This window comes from Phoca vitulina, unplaced genomic scaffold (genome assembly GCF_004348235.1).
Source record: "Phoca vitulina isolate PV1807 unplaced genomic scaffold, GSC_HSeal_1.0 scaffold10, whole genome shotgun sequence".
Taxonomy (NCBI): domain Eukaryota; kingdom Metazoa; phylum Chordata; class Mammalia; order Carnivora; family Phocidae; genus Phoca; species Phoca vitulina.
This window is the reverse complement of record NW_022589713.1, coordinates 36,987,446-37,008,223: the sequence shown is the minus strand read 5'-3', so window position 1 is coordinate 37,008,223 and position 20,778 is coordinate 36,987,446. Positions and strand designations below refer to the sequence as shown.

At 34.9% G+C, this 20,778-nt stretch overlaps 1 protein-coding gene across 10 annotated transcripts in view; it reads left to right on the top strand.

Moving 5' to 3' along the window:
- SLC4A7 (solute carrier family 4 member 7) overlaps positions 1 to 20,778 on the top strand; it is a 105,426-nt gene that overhangs the window by 62,443 nt on the left and 22,205 nt on the right. For all 10 annotated transcript variants that reach the window (XM_032408841.1, XM_032408840.1, XM_032408833.1 and 7 more), the window contains 9 exons: positions 698 to 785; positions 1,368 to 1,514; positions 5,552 to 5,658; positions 7,869 to 8,043; positions 11,533 to 11,666; positions 12,861 to 13,106; positions 15,554 to 15,659; positions 17,753 to 17,914; positions 18,262 to 18,375. In XM_032408841.1, the coding sequence (XP_032264732.1) occupies positions 698 to 785; positions 1,368 to 1,514; positions 5,552 to 5,658; positions 7,869 to 8,043; positions 11,533 to 11,666; positions 12,861 to 13,106; positions 15,554 to 15,659; positions 17,753 to 17,914; positions 18,262 to 18,375 (1,279 nt within the window). The remainder of the gene's footprint in view (positions 1 to 697; positions 786 to 1,367; positions 1,515 to 5,551; positions 5,659 to 7,868; positions 8,044 to 11,532; positions 11,667 to 12,860; positions 13,107 to 15,553; positions 15,660 to 17,752; positions 17,915 to 18,261; positions 18,376 to 20,778) is intronic.

Genomic DNA, 20,778 nt, shown 5'->3' with positions numbered 1-20,778 from the left:
TTGTTCTGACCTGACCAAAATTTTCTGTTCAGTATACATGAATAAAAAAATAAGTGGGGTAATAGCCATAAGAATTAGCAAGTTGTGTTATAAAGGATAATCAGTTTGTTAGCTGTTGACTGTATAAACTTAATTGTAAATAAGAATTTTAAAAATACTAAAAAACTCATTTTTATAATAGTAAAGATGAAGAATTAATTGCAACTTGATTGGAGTATATGTGCCTATTTTTAGTATGCTTTCCTGGGTTACATTAATGGTGTAGTATTAACATAAGTGAGAAAAATAATTCCATAGATTCACACTTAAATTCTCATAAAACAAGAAGATGAATACTTCCAATTTGGGTGTACTGTAGTGTTAATGAGGATATAACTAAGTATGAAGTTAAATACTTTTTATTTAGTCATTTATAAATAAATTTAAAAAACACTCAATTCTTTAATTACTTTTTTACCCTAAAGAAGGTGGGGAGCAATAACTTGGTAGAAAGTTAATTATGAATGCCTTGCTTAGTTTTGTGGTCTGCTTTACTATGAGTAGAGTGTCATCTTTTTCTCAGTGATTGATGTGGGGGGTGGAAAAGAGGCCTGAACGTTGTTTCTGTGTTTACATTTGAATGATTTCTTTATGATTGCCTAGGTCTTTGTGTATATGTTGTTTATATTTAAGTCTGTGTATTTTAATGTTTCTTTAGGTTTTTGTTTCTGTTATTGGGTCCAGCAGGCAAGGCACCACAGTACCATGAAATTGGAAGATCAATAGCCACTCTCATGACAGATGAGGTAATTAAAATACCCCGTGAGGTAGATACTGATTATGAAGTATACAATATATAAAATCCCTTAGAAGTGGAATTTCAAATCCTTTTCAAGCGGACACTGATTGTGAAACATTTATTATAGTTTTTTCTTCATAGTGAAGCTTACAAAATTGTCCTTGCTGTCTGTACTATTTTATCTTATTACCTCTTCAACCATTTGCCTTTAGTAAGATCTTTAAGACCTTTCTGTCAGGATCAGTGGATGCTTTTTGGTCTTTCCCCCCCACCCCACCCCCCTTATTTGAAATTATTGACCACTTTCTTGAAATTTTGTAATTTTCTCCATCCTGGATTTCAGGGTATCATTTCTTTGGGTTTTCCTCAGGATTTCGTCTTTACTCCTTCTGTTTTTTTCTCCATAATTTCTCTTCCGTTTTTGAACCTTTTCACTGAGCATATTGACCAGGACTGCTGTCTGTCTTTGGAGCAGAGATATGTAATTTAGGTGTTGGACTTATTTATCATATCTAAAGTGGATTTACTATGTGTAGAATTTTCTTTCAGCTTTAAAATCCTTATACTCAGTTTTTTTTTTTTTTTGTAGATTTTTCATGATGTAGCCTATAAAGCAAAAGACAGAAATGACCTCTTATCTGGAATTGATGAATTTTTAGATCAAGTAACTGTCCTACCTCCAGGAGAGTGGGATCCTTCTATACGCATAGAGCCACCAAAAAGTGTTCCTTCTCAGGTAAGAATCCACACAATTCTGTGAATTACTTTTTCTTAGTTAAAATATTTTTGAATAGGTTAAACATTTTTATGATTCAAAAATCAAAACTATATATAAAAAGGTACACTCAGAGAAGGTGTACTCCTACCATATTCCATTTACCTTCTTACCCTGTACCCACCTCCTGTGAGAGGACCATTTGTTACTAGTTTTTTGTTTATCCTTCTAATTTTTATTCAGTACAAGGAAATAATGAATATAGTCCTATCTCTTCCTCTTTCTTACCAAAGTTAACATACCACATGTACTGTTCTGCACCTTGCTTTTTTCATATAACAGTATATCCTGGAGATTTGATCATAAGATACCAGAAATAGTTCTTGTTTTCTCACAGCTTTGTTATGTGTCATTTATGGATATCCTGTAGTTTGAGCTATTCCTGGGCTCAGTCTTTCGCTTTAACAAAGCGTATCACAATATTGATATGCCAATTTAGTCTTGTGCAGGTGTATTTGTAGGGTAGATTCCTAGAAATTGGATTGTTGGCTCACATGGGAACTTATAATTTTAGTAGATATTACCAGAATCCCTTCTTACTGGGTTGCACTGTTCTGGACTCCCACAGTGATGAATGCCTCTTTCCCTACAGCTTCACTAACAGTGTGTTGTCAGACTTCCAGATATTTGTCAGTCTGATAGGTATCGTTATCCTATGTCAGGTATTATAAAGTGGTTTTAATTTACATTTATGTAATTAGTGAAGTTGAATATTCCTGGTTATCTTTAGTTCATCCCCCCCGGCCCCCCCCCCCCAAAAAAACACCTTTTCTTAACATTGAAATCATTTGTTGATCCTTTGGAGTTTATTATGGTGTATTATGTGGAGTATGCATCCAACTTTATAAATTGCTGCCTTTTTGTTCCAATTTATTAAAAAGTTAAGTGTTACTGCCTTATATTTTCTAAATTTCCATTTGCATTCAGGTCTGTTTCTGGAATTTCTTTTCCATTGGTCTATTTATGGACCAATTCCACACTTTAATTTCTGAGGCTTTTAACATATTTTAATATCCAGTAGGTCTAGATTCCCTCTTGACCTGTCCATTACTCTTGCTTTTCTGAATTTTCTTGGCTGTCTTTGCATGTTTATTTTTCTGTGTAAGCTTTAAAATCAGCTTTTAATTTCCAGAAATAAAACCTGATTTTTCAAAAATTGTGATGGCAATGAAATTTGTAAATGAACTGAGGGAGAACTGACATCTTTATAACATTGAATCATTCAAGAACATGGTATGTTTTCCCCCACTTGTTTTCCTATTTCAAGTCAGTTCTTGTGTCCTTAAGGAATGCAATAAAGTTCTCCTTATCTACGCTTTACACACTTCTTGGTGAGTGTATTCATAAGCATTTTGTCTTTATTGTCTCTATTGTAAATGAGGGTTTTGTTCCATTATATCATTTGTTACTTTTAAATTTGAAGGCTGTTTGTTGCTGTATATTTCTTTTTTATCCTCCTCCCTTTCTTAGTTTTTTCATTGTATGTAATAGTTTTTTGGTCATAATCTCTGCAGTCAGATATTTTTATCCCTCCTCTTCTCATTCTTCCAGCTCTAATACATTTTCTGTTGTCTAATTGTACTGACTAAAACTCTAGTAGTGTTAAGTGGTAGTTGACTTTATTTATTTATTTATTTTTTTTAAGATTTTATTTATTTATTTGACAGAGAGAGACACAGCGAGAGAGGGAACACAAGCAGGGGGAGTGGGAGAGGGAGAAGCAGGCTTCCCGCAGAGCAGGGAGCCCGATGCTGGGCTCGATCCCAGGACCCTGAGATCATGACCTGAGCCGAAGGCAGACGCTTAACGACTGAGCCACCCAGGCGCCCCTGGTAGTTGACTTTAAATGGGCATTTTTCTTTTTTTAAATTTATTTATTTTAGAGAGAGAGAGAACACTCGTGGGTGCATGTGAGCAGAGTGGGGTCGGGCAGGAGAGGGAGAGAATCTCAAGCAGACTCTGCTCAATCTCATGACACTGAGACCATAACCTGAAGACTGTAACTTGAGCTGAAACTCAGAGCTTGACTGAGCCATCCAGGCGTGCCCCTAAATGGGCATTTCTTAATTTGTTCTGAGTTGTAGTCCGTGTCCTTAAAGTTTCTCTCATTAAGTCACTGACATTGGGGGTCAAAATACATTTTTATCATGCTAAGAAAGTATCCTAATTTTTGTTTCATTGAAATTTTTAATATAAGTGGATGTTAAATTTTTTCAAATGGCTTGTTAGCATCTCTGGAGATGATTGTATGAATTTTATTTATCGATTATTGTGGTGAACCATACTAATGGATTATATAATATGAAAACACTCTTGTGTTGATAGAATAAGCCCAGATTCAGCTTCAGAGTGCTGGTTGTCTCTGTCGAATATTTTATTTGAGTTGTTCGCATCACTGTAAGTAGATTGGAGTGTAGTGTTTCATGATGTCTTCACGCTTTGACATCTTTGTTATATTTGTTTCATAAAAGCAGATTTGTAAATTTTCCTCTCCTTGTGCTTTTAAAACTTTAAATGGCTTGGAATGATTTGGTTTGAAAAGTTTGGAAGAATTCCATTGTAAAATGTTCTGAGCCTGAGTCTTTGGTTGTATGGTGGGCTTCAGCAATGTGCTTATTTCTTCTGTGGTGATTGGCTTGTGTAAGCTTTCTCTTTTTTCTGGGGTCAATATTAAGTTTTCCTAGAAAATTACCTATTTCCTGTTTTTCTGGTGTCATTTTTAAATTACATATTGTGTATTACCCATTTCATCAAAGTTTTTTCGTTTATTTGCATAGCGTTGTATAGTATCGTCTGTGTGTGTGTGTGTAGAAAATTTCTCAGTTTGAAGTTGCCTCCTTGTCATATCTTTTGCTGAGTATTAGCTAATGGTTTATCATATTTTTTCAAATAGAGCAGCTTTTACAACTTATTTCAGTTTTCCTTTTTTAAAAAAGTATTTCATTTTGTGACTCACTTTCTGCTTTTAGCTGTTTTATTTCACTCTGTTCACTTCAGGAATTTTGTTTTCACATTTCCTGAGTTAGATATTTAATTCATTTATTTTTATCCTTTTGTTTTTCTTAATTTTAGAGCTTAATTTTCTTGAATGATGCTTTTGCTGTATCCCATGGATGTGATATATAGTATTTTCCATTATTTTTGCTTTTTAGGAATTCTATAATTTTGTTCTCTTTCCCCTTTGAGCTAAGATATAAGTTAGTTTTAATTTTGACATTTTCAAATGGTAATCTTATAATTATAGATACGTTTTGCTACTCTATAAATATTGAACATATAAACCAAGTAGTGTAAGTTTGTAGGTCACCCAGAGCTTTTGACCCAGGAGGAACACCCCTCCCCCACCTTTCTCTCTCTCCTTTCTCTTTCTGTCTCCTTTCCTCTTGCTCCCTTTGTCACACACAACCTTTGACCTCTAGATGTAACAAATTAAAAGTTAGCTCCTTTATCTTCAAGTGAGGGGGTGGGGGCATCCTTTTTATCATGAGAATCTTGAATTAGTAGTAACGTTTAATGGGAAATTTATTTTTATGAAAATGTGTTTAATAGCTCTTGTACTGCTTATGTCTTCAGGGAAGTAGTTTGGTAAAAGAAAAATGGCATTTACTTTTTTATTAATGTAAGGTATACTTTTCATTAGTTAGCATGAGCAATATTTTAAATATTCTGGTTGGAGAGATGTTTTATTGGATATTTATTTTCCTATTGCTGATTCATAATTTGAAATGGTGTGTGAATGTGTTTTATAGTATATTTGATATTAGAATACAAAATACAAAAAGCCAATCATAAGCTTAAAATACTAATAGAGACAAATATTAGACACTATTCTAAAGTGCAATTTATTTAAAGTAGAAGTTTATATCAGGAATCATTTTTTCTAGGAACACTGATTAGATATGTAATCAATATAAGGTCTCCTGTTCCCTCTAATTCAAGGGTACCGTCTTAGCTTTTTTAAAACAGAATTCTGAAAATGTGCTTTTTGTGAAATGCAGGAAAAGAGAAAGATTCCTGTATTTCCCAATGGATCTGCCCCCAGCTCTGGTGATACTCCTAAAGAGGCCGATCATCATGCTGGGCCTGAGCTACAGAGGACTGGACGGTGGGTATAAATACTGATTCATTGCGGGAGTCTTTTGGGGGGAATAGGGGTTGATTTGATGAAGGCATAAAAATTCTTTTTTTGGGCAATATATGGAAGTTAATCTTACACAGTGTTTTTTTCATATTTAAAAAAGTGCATTATTTTGTAAGTGTATGATGTTAAGGAAAATTATGCATTTTAAAATAATTTTACTAGTATATACTTGGATTTTGTGTATCAGGCTTTAATTTAAAGTGAAAATATATGGATCATACATTAAGAATATCGAGCAGTTACATAGTATATAGGGTAATTTGCATTACCTATAGAGAAGGTTCTTGAAGAAGTTGTTGAGTGCTATTAAAATTCTTGAAGGTAGAGAATTATGGGAACAGAGAGGAATTGTAACTGATATTTTTTGTGTGTGTGCCTAGACTTAAAACTCTTAAATGAGCATTATATCCTGAGATAATGTAAAATTAGACAGTGAAGCATAATTAAACCATGGTAATGAGCTCTAGAAACCTAGTTAGAAAAACTGTTGAAGATGTTAATTTTTGTAATATAGAAGTATTGCTGGGTGCAAACATTGTCTTAAAATATTTTGTAGAAGTAGAGAAATGTTACGGTATTTCCATACTGTAGCAAAGCACGTAGATATTGACTCTGTTATCCACTGGTGGTTGCTGTGAACAGAAGAGATTTTGAATCTTAAATATTTGTTTAGCAAATCAGGTCATTTTATACACACACATTATTAGGGGTATTGATGACATGCCTAAAGAATACTATATAGAAGAAAAATAACAACTGGCATACTGAAGATAAAATTTAGAGAAACTTAAACTCACATTTTATTCATTCATTGTTTATTCATTATATTATAGTCTCTGTAACTATCATAGAGAATAAGACTGCCCTGGTGCGAAAGGTGGTGGTCTAGTACTAGCTGTTAGTGTTATTTCTTCAGACTTCAGACTGAGATAGGGTTAGTGACTGAGAAATACCAAGTCAGGCTCCCATTGATTTCATGGTCTCTCACGAGAGCCTCCTATTGATCAGTTATTGATTTGATGAGGCCGTTTCATTTTCTAGGTTATCCTTTTTTATTGCAAGTTGATTTCCCTTGCTGTCAGATTATTTATAGAGTAACTTAACACTTGTCAATGTGTGTTTAGTATTTATTTCAGTATTAACTTTATAAAAAGGTAGAATGGTAAACCTTGAAACATCCAAAGCATTTTAAAGCATAAGATTAATTTTTTGGTGTATTTTCTACAGAGTGATTGTATGTTTTATGAGTCACAAAACCTTTTTCAATTACTGATTTGTCACTAGCATTTACTGAGTACCTACTATGTCCTAGGCAGTGTTCTAGACACTGGTGATAAAGGCAGTGAACAAGAAAAAGTCCCTACCCCTCACAGAGCTTATATTAGATGTATCCAAGAGTCTGACTTAAAAAAAAAAAAAAAAGGAAAAAAACCCCAAAAAAACAAAAAAACAAAACACGAACATTGAAATGGTAAGGCTTTGATGTGCAAATACAGATTTTAAACTTCCTAATTAAAGCCTCTTAGTTTTATTAATATGCACATAAGCTTGAGTACATATTCAGCAAATTAAATGCAGTGAAGTAGTTTTTAGGCTTTTCTCCTGGACAAGAAATATTTATGTGATTGAAGTACTAATTTTAAAAGTCATTAAAATTATTTAATTCACTACTGACTGAGTCTAAGCACAACATAGTATATTCATATTAAAGGGTATTTGGGGACTTATGATTTATATTATAATTGCCTTCCTGATATTTCTGACACTTGCCTTTAAGATTTATAATGTAGATAATAATTGATAGAATTGCTTATGCACATTTTCATGAATGGAGTGTTAGATCTTACTGATTTTTATTGTATATTTTCTTGTACATTTGTGTCTGAAATTACATTTACTCATATAAAATCATTTGCCTGCAGTCTTCTCAATATATAGTCCATAAAATATAGATGTTTATGTGTCTTTTAACTTAATGAGATCTGCCTTTCCTCTATCAGTGGATTAGACTAAATGAGTGTATCTTCTATAATTTATATCATGATTTAAATAGGATATTAATTTTTGTTGACGAAACACTAGGCACCAGCAGTTTTATGTAGCCCATAGTTTTAGTTTGAACTAGCTAGAATCCTCTAGTGTACAGTTTGACGAGTTTCATCTCACCTATTTAGGCTTTTTGGTGGTTTGATACTTGACATCAAAAGGAAAACACCTTTTTTCTTGAGTGACTTCAAGGATGCATTAAGTCTACAGTGCCTGGCCTCGATTCTTTTCCTATACTGTGCCTGTATGTCTCCTGTAATCACTTTTGGAGGGCTGCTTGGAGAAGCTACAGAAGGCAGAATAGTGAGTACAAAGATTGGTAGTGGCCAGGCTCTTAGCTCTTCAGAGGCAAGTGTCTGTATGCATTTGTCTCACTATTCATACTTTCATTTGAAGAGTCTACCCACAGCATGATTAACCTGTCCCAAAGCAGACTTCCCCCAAAGGTAATTGCTATGGAAAACATGGGGAAGCCATTTGAGCAGGAGAAGATGCACAGTTGAGGTAAAAAAAAAAAAAAGAAAAAGAAAAAAAAAGAAAAAGAAAAGAAAAAAAAGTTTATCCTGGCTTGCTGGATGAATGGTTTTATAAATTGAGTAAAAGGCTTGTATTGTCTCTGTTGTGGGGAGTGGGGAAGGGTTGGCGGTGGGAGACAAATTGAACTGATGCTGGGTGGGTCATGGGTGGGGGAATTTATCAACCGGGCTACTTGATATCCTGTAAGGCAACATAGGATTCGTTAGAGCCATGTAATTAATATTAACTCATCACCCCTGGTGGGTAGGCCCTGACTCGACAACTAGACTTTGGAAGTTGTAGACAAATGGTGGATTTTTAGTGTTGTTTATTTTGCTGTTATTAAATTTGTGTGAAGGTAGATAATGTTTTAAGTATAACTGAAAACTGAATCCATATTTTGATATGACTAAAATGAAAGTGTTTATGAGTTTTTGTTCTTGGTAATGCTGTGTAAGGGGCTGTGGGAGGCATGATAACAGTATCCAGTGCTTTGTAAAATCTTGAAAGACTTTTTGTTTATATACATTTTAATGGCATTTAAATGAGATGATCTGTAATTCTTGAGTGTATTTTATTTGATTGTATTTACTCTTGGGAGGAAATACATTTTTTACAGATAGAAGATTAAAAAAATAGCCAAAAGCTAAGTAATGATAATTATTGAATTAAAATACTTTGTGAGCTGAACATGAGACAAACTTGACAACTGAAATTTCCTTTGAAACTCAATTTATTTTTGATTACTTAGATTCTTGTACCTTATTCTGCAATCATTGTATCAGGGAATCTATTTTTAGTAAGTTGCTTTTATGTGCTGTGCTGTCTCAAACTGTACATGTAACTCTGCTGGTCCTCCTGGAGATGTGTCTTACCTGTTACCATCACGGAAATGCTGCTGCTTGCTCTCGGACTGTCCTGCACTGCCTGCCCTTCTTATCCCACCATTTAATACCACGTGCGTGTGGTAGTGCTTTAGGCATCGGAGGAATATAGACAGGTGTAAGATGGATCCTAGCCGAAGAGAGAAAGATAAGCTAGTGTCCACGTAGGTAATACGTCACGGGGTGCTGTGCCGCACGTGAGTGCAATCAAGGAAGAGCTGTAGCAGCCGAAGTAGCAGGAATAGAGAGACATCAGGAGTGTTACAGAGGAAAGTGATGTGGAGATGATGCGTTTGTTTTCAGGTGCTTTATTGGAACCTCAAGTTCCAGAGTTTGTCGAGTGGTAAGGAGGAAAAATAAAGGTTGGGAATAGATGAGGTTAACAAGGGAGAGAATTTATAGTGACTGGAGAGGGAAAAAGTAGGAAGTTACTCTTTAGGTTGTGGACTAGAGGAAGAATGAGAATGAAGAGGAATATAGCTGTGCAGATTAGCCACGGGAACCGTCAGAACTTCAAAAGAGGAATCAGGATGATGTAATCTTGCAAAAATCAAAATAGAGGCTTTGAGAAAGAGGAATGAGGAGCATGGCGTGGTCAGTGCCATGCAGTGGAGAGGTGTAGTACGGGGAAGATAACCGGTAGGGCTTCTCATGGGTACAGTGGAAACTTCTGAATGTGGTGAGGGGAAGGCAGGGTGGTGGGGCTATGATTTCTTTAGGGAGAGAGACCATTCAGTTTGGGGATGAACATAAAAACAGTTGAGAAATTAGAAAAATAATAGATCTGGGTGAAGGAACTAGGAAATGTGCCAATAAGGGGTTGGGAGAGGAGTGGTGGAGTGGTGAAGGGAAGGTCTTCATGTGGCAGGTTCTGCCTTTTCAACATGATGTTGGGAAGGGAAACTGTAATTTTGTGCCTATTTCCACCCCACCCAACCCCTGTTAGCATTTCTTTATTTGCCATCTCCCTGCTTCTCTTCTGAATTTTTTGCTTTCTATCTCTAGATACTATTTAGACATTTTTTTCTGCTTAAATTCATTCCTAAATTATACATATTCTAATTGAGTTAAGGATTTTATAATGGCTTAGCAGTTAATATGGACACTTCGTTTTGCCAAAGATATGTGAGTTTGATCCTATTTTTATAGTAATAGTTGAGTAATGCTTTTACTGCATACTATTATTTTTGTGATTTTGATTTTGGAAGATGCTGTTATTGCTGACGATGAGATTTACTGCCGTTTGTTGAGTGCATTCGGTATGGCAGCCTGTAGGCTTGCTAGGTATTTTCACAAACACGGCTTCATTAAGTTCTCCTGGCTATGGTCACTCCTATTTAAAAATGAGAAAGGTTGGGCTTGAAAAGTTTGAGATATGGCTATGGCTTAACGTCTAGTAGTAATGGGTCTCCTGCTCAAATCTGGTTCTGAAGCCCGCTCTTGCCTGCTGCTGTGCTGCCTGCCAGGTCCAGGAGGGGTGTTTCTCACAAGCTTCTTTTCCTTGCTTTACCAACGATGGGCTTTTCCTCTCTCGATCGTGCCTTCCAATTGACCTTGATGTTTGTAGATGGTAAACTGCTCTTCTCTTTCTGATCCCACCCCTCTGTCTAGTGGCATAGCCTCTACCCCTTACCATCTAATAACCTAATCAGTTAGAAGGTAATATTGGTAGTGCTACAGAATCGACACTAGTTTTGATTTAAACTTTCCTGAGTCTTTCATTTTCTTATTTTATGTTTTTTACCAAGCTTTAATAGTAAGGTACTTCTTCATTTAATGGTTGCTGTGAGTTTTTTAAAGAGATTTTCCATCTGTTTCAGGATAAAAGCATTTTATTTTTGATAATCTGTTGGTTAAGCCCATCATATAAGATGAATTTCTTTAAAATGTGTGGAAAATTGCTCTTATAGAAATCATTTTGAGAACGTTAGCATCACTTGTTAATTTCTGATTTATTTGAAAAAGTTTTTTTGTGCACACCATATGGAGTATTTACTATTTTTTTTTTAAGTGAACTATTTCAGACATAACAAAAATATCATCTTTGTACTCCCCACAAGCTTAAGAAATGAAATACCTATAGATAGAAAATCTCTATGTCTCTCTTCCCTTTACTCCTCCCTCCTGGCCTCCCACAATACTGTTTTGAATAAAGGTTGATTATAAAAGTTTACTTTTAATATGAAAACAAAGCAATATTCCCTATGTATTTAAAGTGTATTTGTAATTTTCCATATTTAAAATTTAAATTTGACTTAAAAGTTGTGTCTGCTTTATATTTTTAACTACTTGATCAGTATTTTTATTTTCCAGATGTCTTACATGTATTTTAGTAGGTTAGAGATATGTTTATGATGTATTACTTCTATTCATTTCTTTTTTCCTTAAACAGAGTGCAATAGAGTCTCTTTTTGGAGCATCATTAACTGGGATTGCCTATTCGTTGTTTGCTGGGCAACCTCTAACAATATTGGGGAGCACAGGTCCAGTTTTAGTGTTTGAAAAAATTTTATTTAAATTCTGCAGGTACGTAATTGTTATTTACCTATCACATGTGTTTACATATGTGTATAATTATATTGTTTATTAACTTAGTTAAAAGTGCATTATGTATTTAGTAGCTGAAAAGGAAGATCTGATCAATATATATGTATTTTCAGTATTTTGGGGCTACCGTGTGGTTGACCCTACTCTGGTCCCTACCATTATTCCTACCCCAGTCACCTTGAGTATAAAATCAGTGGATTTGAGTCCTGGTCAACAAATCACTTGACAATAAGAATCCTTTGTTCTAGCAAATTTCAACCCACTAAGAAGGTGTTAATCTAATTGTTGATTAGTAGGTATGTTGGTCTTATAAAGGAATTTAAAAAAGAGGTGGATCTTGGAGGTTCAAGCTGACTTTATCAGTCAGGCCTGTTTACCAGAAGGAACCATAGCTGTCTGTTGAGGTGTCAGTCTCCACTGGCAGGGTTGTTCGCAGTGGGAATCAGAGCAGGGTACTGCAGCTGGTAGACTTGGGATTTGACATGGTCAGTACTATTCCTTTTGTGAGACAAATGCAGTTGAATATTTTAGCCTGAAACAACTTGATCCTATTAAATATTTGATGCATCTAACTCATCTTGTTCTGATTCTTTCCTCACTGAACAAGCTGATTCTGATTCCAGTCTGGCATGCTAGCTGCATAGACTAAGAGAGAATGCAATGAAGTGTTCTGGACCCTGTGGTCTTAAAGTAATTTCGTACTTGACATTGAATTTAAAAAATGAAGTCACTTTCTGCGGTGACACTGGTGGTAGGAGGGATGGTATTGGTGGTGGCAGTGAACGGGACAGGGGTGTGGTTATCATGTTGACATAGAGCTTCTGGGTCTTCAGAGAGTCACATCCAGTTGACCTGTAGAAGGTACATCTGTCATTTATTCCTCAGAACTGATTTCAGAGTGAGGTCTTTATTTTTGAAATATTAATTGCCTGGTAGACTTTCACTGTAAATCTTTTATATAAGTAAAATACAACCATTTTAATTTTATTATCTTCAGTTATAGCAGAAACATACAGAATGCTTTCTTTAGTCATTATTGTTATCCTGTAATTTGCTCTTTTTAGGAATCTTATGTTTTTATACTCTTTTTATTGCCTGTTAATGAAATTTTAACTAAAGATATACATTGCCGTGTGTGTATATTGATCATGTTCACGTTTTTTCCCTAAACAGAGATTATCAGCTTTCCTATCTGTCTTTAAGAACCAGTATTGGTCTGTGGACTTCTTTCTTGTGCATTGTTTTGGTTGCAACAGATGCGAGCAGCCTTGTGTGTTATATTACTCGATTCACAGAGGAGGCTTTTGCGGCTCTAATTTGCATCATATTCATCTACGAGGCTTTGGAGAAGCTCTTTCATTTAGGAGAAATATATGCATTTAATATGCACAACAATTTAGATGAACTGACCCACTACTCGTAAGTTTTTCTGTTTTCCCCAGTATTAAAATGTATTTTTGCAGAGATGTCTGAGCCAAAAAAAATGCATTTTTTTGCATTGTGATGCTCATTGTATATCTAGCTGTAACTACCCAACTAGCCATATGGAGGTTGACTTGTTTGTTACAGATGAGATTTTACCAGAGCACTCAATGAACATAAATACAGTTGGACAAATTCAATCATTTTTATTCCCTGAAACAGCTTATTCAAATGTATGTATTTTTGGTCTTCTGTTTGAATCAATATAATTTCAGTTGTTTGGTATTTGAATCAGACAGTTACATTAGATCTTGTATTCTTTAGCCAAATCCTGAATGTAGGATGTAATATTTCTTATATTTTTCTTTTTCTTTATATATGTGTGTATATAACTGGGATTGCCAATATATACATACCTACATTTAAGATTTTAGTTATTTATTTATTTGAGAGAGAGCAAGAGAGAGCACAAGCCGGAAGGAGAGGGAGAAACAGACTCTCCACTGAACAGGGAGCCCGATGCGCCAGGGCTCGGTCCCAGGACCCTGGGATCATGACCTGAGCCGAAGGCAGATGCTTAACTGACTGAGACTCCCAGCGCTCCTGTTTCTTACATTTTTCATGTTTTGCACTTTCATTAACATTTTTGAAGTCTGATAATTTTTATTTGAAGTTATTTTTAAAGTATAATTTCAGTACACTGTCATATGCTATTTGGTGTGCAGTATTTTCTTTGTGATAAAATCGTGAATTGAAAATATTTTAAGACTCTAGAATAAAATAAGATTTGAAAAGTAATTATAATAGTTACAAAAGGTTGGCAAATATATTCAATAAAGTCAAATAGGTTATTAAAATTAAATGTATCTAGGTAGATAGAGGCCTGTATTTGCTGTCTTGAGCAGTCATGGTTGGTGTAAATGTGATCCTGCATTTGATCGACTTACATGGAGAAAGTGGTTACCAACAAACAAGGGTACAATTCCCTCTTTCTGCCTACGCAAGTCCCAAATCCCTGTGTTCTCCCCACTTCCCTCCATTCCTTCCTTGCATACTCAACTTTGATGGACAGAGTAGGGAGGGATATGAAAATTTCTATGAGACATTGACCTATTTGAGGAGACTAGAGACACTCTGATGCCAATTCTGTTTTGTGCTATTTTCTTTGCTCTTAAACTAGTTAATTGTTTAACTGTTATTCTTGGTTTTTTCCTCTTTCCCTACTCCTTTGACCTTCATGAAGCATGGCTTTATAGCTAGTGCTGGCCAATCAGAACAGTGTGGTTAACTGAGTAATTACATGTGATCATGATTCGTTCAGCTGACATCCTGTGAGCATTTGCAGGCACTGTGTTAGCGGTGTTGCATAATTCATATCACGTGTGACTTAATTATTCGTATCATAGCCCCTTTTGTGTATGAAGAAACTGAGCTCATGGAGATTAAAACCTGCCTTGGGTCAAACAACTAGTAAGTGATAGAGCATGGAATGAATCCAAAGTCCAGCCTCTTGCCTGTTCTCAAAACAGCTCATAATCTAATCGGAAATATTCCTGTGTGTTTCTTCTTTTTATTTTTTATTTTTTAATTATTTTTCTTCTTTTTATTTTTTAAATTCACATTTAGAGATTTCTTTGCTTGTGTGTGCTTCTAGCTTTTCTTTAGGGGAGCTAGTTCTGGATATAAACTGAACTCTCTGATCTCCTTATGACCTTCCTAGTCCTGTCCTGATGAAAAACCATGTTTCATTTATTTCTTTAAGATGAATCTTAAGATCAGTAGAGGATGAGCATGAGTAGGTAGGGCTTGTCAGAGTACCAAGCATTAATAGGAGCATTGCTTTTTTTGGGAATCTGTGTGTTTTGTGTATGTGTGGGTGGGGAGGCAGAGCAGCTCCCCTTAGGTAAGATTTAGTGGAGAGTAACCTTGCTAAACATGGTGGTATCTTGTCATATTTTTAAAGAAAATGGTATCCTTTCCCAAGGGATATATCTAACAGGTTTCATTAAGATATTCTGTAAAATATCATTCTGTTGATACTGATTAGTTATGTTTTATTTACATAAGCCAAATCTTGTTCCGTTCCATTGTTTCTGATGTGTTTTCACTTTCTAGTTTCCATGCATTGCAGCATGGGAAAAAGTTTAATTAAAAGCTACCACAGGGGTGCCTGGGTGGCTCAGTCTGTTAAGCATCTGCCTTCGGCTCAGGTCCTGATCTCACAGTCCTGGATCAAACCCCATGTCTGGGTTCCCTGCTTGGCAGGGAGTCTGCTTCTCCCTCTCATCTTGTGCCTCCCCCAACACGTGCTCTCTCTCTCTCTCTCTCTCTCAAATAAATAAATAAGATCTAACAACAACACTACCACACTGTGTGATTGATTTAATAAAATGTAGACATGAAATGCAGGACCCTTAAAATTTTATCCTGTTCTCGTTTCTCAGATGTGTATGTGTTGAACCTCCTAACCCTAGCAATGAAACTCTAAAAATATGGAAGGAAAAGAATTTAACAGCAGATGATATTTTCTGGGGGAATCTCACTGTTCCTGTGAGTACATGATGAAATAAAGGATTTTGCAAATATTAACCTAGTTCTTTAGCTTTTTATGAGTAGACCTACATTTTTTTCTTGATCAGTAGGTATGATATGTTTTCAGAATGTAGTGTTGTGTTGAGCAGACAGGAGTTACCACATGTTTATGTATCATGTAGTAAAAAGTGTAGGCTGAAAAGAATGAACCTGGTAAGGGGGATAAAAATGGACTAAATGTGACTTCCAAGATTTAATTATTAAAAAAGTGTGAATATACTTCTGGTTTCTAATTCCATGTAGATTGATAAGTTCAAAGGAAGTGTCTGCTGGGACTCTGGTTGCACAAACTGGAGTTGACAGAACAGCCAGCATCCATTTGTCCTGCTCTCTGTGTATCAGTTTATCTGCTCCATGAACATCTTATTTAGAAGATCACGAGTGCTTTCCTAATGTCCTCGATGTCAAACTGAACTTTAACTGTGGTCTAGTAGTCTACTCTGTAGTCTTGTCTGTAGAGGCTAGTGTAACTTAAGCACCTAAGAAAGGAAACAGGACAAAAACACATAATGAGCACCTACTGTATATTCCCAGATTGGGCTTTGGGATTAAGACATAAAGTGATTCTGGCAATATCAATTAAAACCTAGATCTCTGGAGCTTCTCTGGTGCTTTTTATATCGTATAAGCAATTACAAGGCATTGTTCTCTCACTAAAGATAATAGTTATATTATTGGAAGGGTATCATGTAATTGGAAGGATATCGATATATCATTGGAAGGGTACCATCTGCAGTTTTATCTCAGTGATAATTTAAGTCTGTATGGTCCAGTACAGTAGCCATTGGCCACATGTGTCCATTTAAATTTAAGTTAAATACAATTAATTAAAAGTTCAGTTCTCAGTCGAATTAGCCATGTTTCAAGAGCTCAGCCAGTTCATCTGGCTGCTACATTGGACAGTGGAGATAATAGAAATTTCCATCAGCACAGAAAGTTCTGTTGGACACTGCTGATTTAAAGCATATTTATTTATCAGTAATCAACTTAGATTAAGGCTTGACTGTTTTATATTTAAAAAGTCAATTTTGCTACGAAAGAGGTAGAGTTAATAGAGGTGCTCAAATGAAAGTGATCTGTTAAAAAAACCTCATTTCAAGTTGAAGAGGAGGTCTTGATATTACAGATACAGGTCTTTTGTGTGTTTTCTTGATATTAAAAAGGCCCAATGTTTTTGTTTTTGTTTTTTATACTTATAGCTTTTATTTTTATGATCTGTGTTGTAAATTTGTACCTTTACTAATCTCAGCAGTTAGAAATTGAGAATAGTGGAAGCTTTGACTATTTTTCTCTTGGTAAACCTGAGTTGTGTTTGTTAAAATGAGTCTCCTCAGAATATAAGTAAGAGAAAAATGACATTAGTGGAGTGTATCATTGTTAATCTCTGGTTGCCTTTCAGTATTTTTTCCCCGAAAGGAAAATTAGGTCAATAGATTTCTATAATTGCATTATGCCATATAATTAAGATTTTTTTAAAAATAGAAATACTATTTGAATGGTTGCTTTACTGCTTTTAATCCCATGGTTTTGAGTTAAGTCAGAAAAGCCAACCAGTTTTTATTCCTGATTTGAATTTAGCACTATACCATTTTTTATTCAGCATTGTAAATAGACGCAGTAGTAATTTTCTGTCAGTTGCTTTTGTTTTAAGCGACTTGTTTAGAAGTAAAGGAAAGATAGTAAAATTGTGGACCAGCAAGAATGCATACAAAATATTTGGGAATTGCTATTCACTCTGAGGCATTCACTAAAGGGAATATGGAATTGAAAGGAAAGGCCTGTGTGGTGTAACTTGGCAAAATACGGTATTTCAGTTCAGTGACTTAAGATACACATATTTTTCAAACTGTAACATCTCTGAACTCAGGATATGTTTACAGTTGAAGTTGACTAGGCAGTGTTTTTTCTTTCTAAGTGAAATACAAAATAATGGCATGTCTTCAATCACTAGCATCTTTGAGTCAATGGAATTCATTGGTAATTTATTAGATACCTGAGAATCTTCTTCATTCTCTCCTTTTTCTCTTTTTTTTTCTCCTTTTTTTCCCCAGGAATGTAAAACCTTTCATGGTGTATTTGTAGGATCAGCTTGTAGTCTTCATGGACCTTATATTCCAGATGTGCTGTTTTGGTGTGTCATCTTATTTTTCACAACATTTTTTCTGTCTTCATTCCTCAAGCAATTTAAGACCAAGCGGTATTTTCCTACCAAGGTAACTGGGGTGTGATTTTGGAGTCCTGATAATATTCATGTTTTTAGTTTTTCTTACCTTGGCTTATTTCAGAACAGTAATACATTGTTTGGGGTTAATGGTTGATATCAAATAGTTGTAAAGAACTTATTTATAGTGAAAAATGTATATTATGTTTCTGAACTAATACTAGGAAGATAATGGTACCAGGAGGAATGGGATGGTAGTACGTTAGTTGTGAAATGTGTTTCTTTTTAAAAACCTTATTCACACTTTCTAGTGGCATATTTTAATCTGACAGATGAGCATAATATGGAAAGGACACATAGTTTTTCTGTGTTTATTTTAACATAATCCCTTTAATATAGGTGCGATCGACAATCAGTGACTTTGCTGTATTTCTCACAATAGTAATAATGGTTGTAATTGACTACCTTGTAGGAGTTCCATCTCCTAAACTTCACGTTCCTGAAAAATTTGAGGTAAGGATTAAAATATTTGGTTATCTGTTACTTGGGAATACCAAACTATTTTAAAATTAGACACGTTATAGGAATATATACATGTTTTTTCTCACATACATAAAAGATGACAAGATGTAAAGAGACAAGTGAACCTATTTAGGAAGTAAGCAAGAAGGTATCAGAGTTAGTCCCATCAGGGAGAGTGAATGAAAATACTCATGGTAAGTACTTGGGAGTCATTTAAAAAATTTGACCCTGCTGTTGTAGCTGGAGTTCATGATGTATTTTCCAGGCAAAAGAAACATTCTTTATTCCTTTATAAGGAAGTGACTCAAACTTGAATTTAAAATTGTAATGAGGAGATCCTAGTTAAATTTCTAGTAGGGTGGGGTATCTGACAGTAAATGGAATGCTCCATGTCTCATTTTCCAGCAGAATCAGGAGAGAATCAAATATATTCTTCCACAAGAAAAATGATTGTAGCTGTAGCTATGTTGTACATAATATATGTACATTTATATGTACATAATATATGTACATATGTATATACAATTATGCATATGCATAATATAGCATTCAAGAATTGTTTTCCCTTTTAAGTAGGAGTTGGTAGCTTTTGAATAGTTTCTGGAATTTCCTATAGTTGAGTATTTGTGTCACTGGTTATGTTTATCTTTATAGCAAATTATATGACTTCTTTTAAAAACAGAAGGTTTAAAGGGGATTAGAAATAAGGAATAAAATGAATATAATTTTAGTCTGTTTTATTTCTCATGGGACAAAATTGTTTTTAAAACCAGTAGTCTCCAAAGTAGAGTGCATGGGTGGAAAATGATCCACTAAAATTATATAGAAGGTCTACTTAGATTTTTATTTAAAAATAAGAAAAATTTAGCTTTATAATACTTACTATATGAATTTTACTATGGAAAACCATTAGTAACCTAACATAAAAATGCTTATAGAGCCATTGAGTATACTCAATTTTATTAAAAAAATTTTTTTATTGTTTTGCTGCTGGAAGTATGTAATAAAATTTGGATACCTTTGTTTAAAAGCATAGCTATATGAAAGTCTTTTTTTTTTTACCACGTCTTTTACCAAATGAAACTATAAGTTAATATTGGTTCAAAATATTACATCATGATGTAATTTCCCTTAATCCTGGGCCCAGTTCCTTATTTTCATCCCTAAATATATTTTTGTTATTCATTTATTGATCTAGCTTTCAAGTAGCAAACTGATTTCAAGGGGCATAAGATACATTTGGGGAAGTAAACCAAGGAACACTTAAGAACTTGTGCATTGTATAGATAAAAAATTTTAATCATGTACAGTTTTGAATATCAAGCAGCTTAATGTGTATCGGTGTGGGAAAATTGGAATACCTGCATTTGAAAATATTAAATGTTCCTTTTGTATTGACAAATGTTTTTGTGAAGAAAAAACAAGCTTACGATGAAGTTTAGGTAATGAAAACATGTTTAGATTTCAATATATCCAATGCCCTCCAAGAATATTAAACTCCTAGGATCTTTTACAATTTTTTGTTATAAAACAAATTTTACGTTACAGCTTTGGAATGTATTTGTGTCTGATAAAGTGCCAGATATTTGTCAATAGATGCTTTGGAAAAATATGTCCTGAGGCCCCTGTTCTGATGTAGTACTGACCCTGCCAAGATAACTAGTCTGTAGGATCTTCAAAGCAGTTTAGTTTAGGAGTTGATCTAGTAGGTAGATTGACCTCACTTTATTTAAAGTAGGTTAGGAGCATGTTGAAATGACACTCTGCTTCACTTACCTATTTGTCTATAACAAACCTCCCCAAACATAAAGCCTGTAAAACAGCAACCCCTTACTTGTTCATAAATAGGTGGCAGTTGGTACTAAGCTGGTTTGGGATCTTTGATGTGGCTGCAGTCATCCATTGCTTTGATGGGGGTAATATGTCTTTATTCCCATGTCTGGGAACTCAGATCAGATGGCTGAAGCAGCTGGGGTAACTGGCTCCCTTCTCTCTCTCACCACATTGTACCTCATCCTCAAGAAGGCTTATCCAGGCTTACTCAACAGCTTAATCTCAGGGTTTCAGGAAGGTTAGAGAAGCTGCAAGTTCCCTTGAGATCAAGACTCAGAAGTCGCACAGTATCACTTTGGCTTTATTTTGTTGGCTGAAGTAAACCATAAGGACATCCTAGGTCCAAGGGGGAGGAAATGGATTCCACCTCTAGTTGGAAAGATTGACTCCATGGCCAAGGGACCTGCATTGAGGGATGGGAAGCATTCTTGTGCAGATAATTCACCATCCATTCCAAGATTTAATCTAGTTCTTTCTAATCGCTTGGAATTTCTTGGAATAGACACAGCCTATGTTGTAGAAGTTTTGTGCAGTAGGAAGAAACTTCTTTCTTTTTATCTT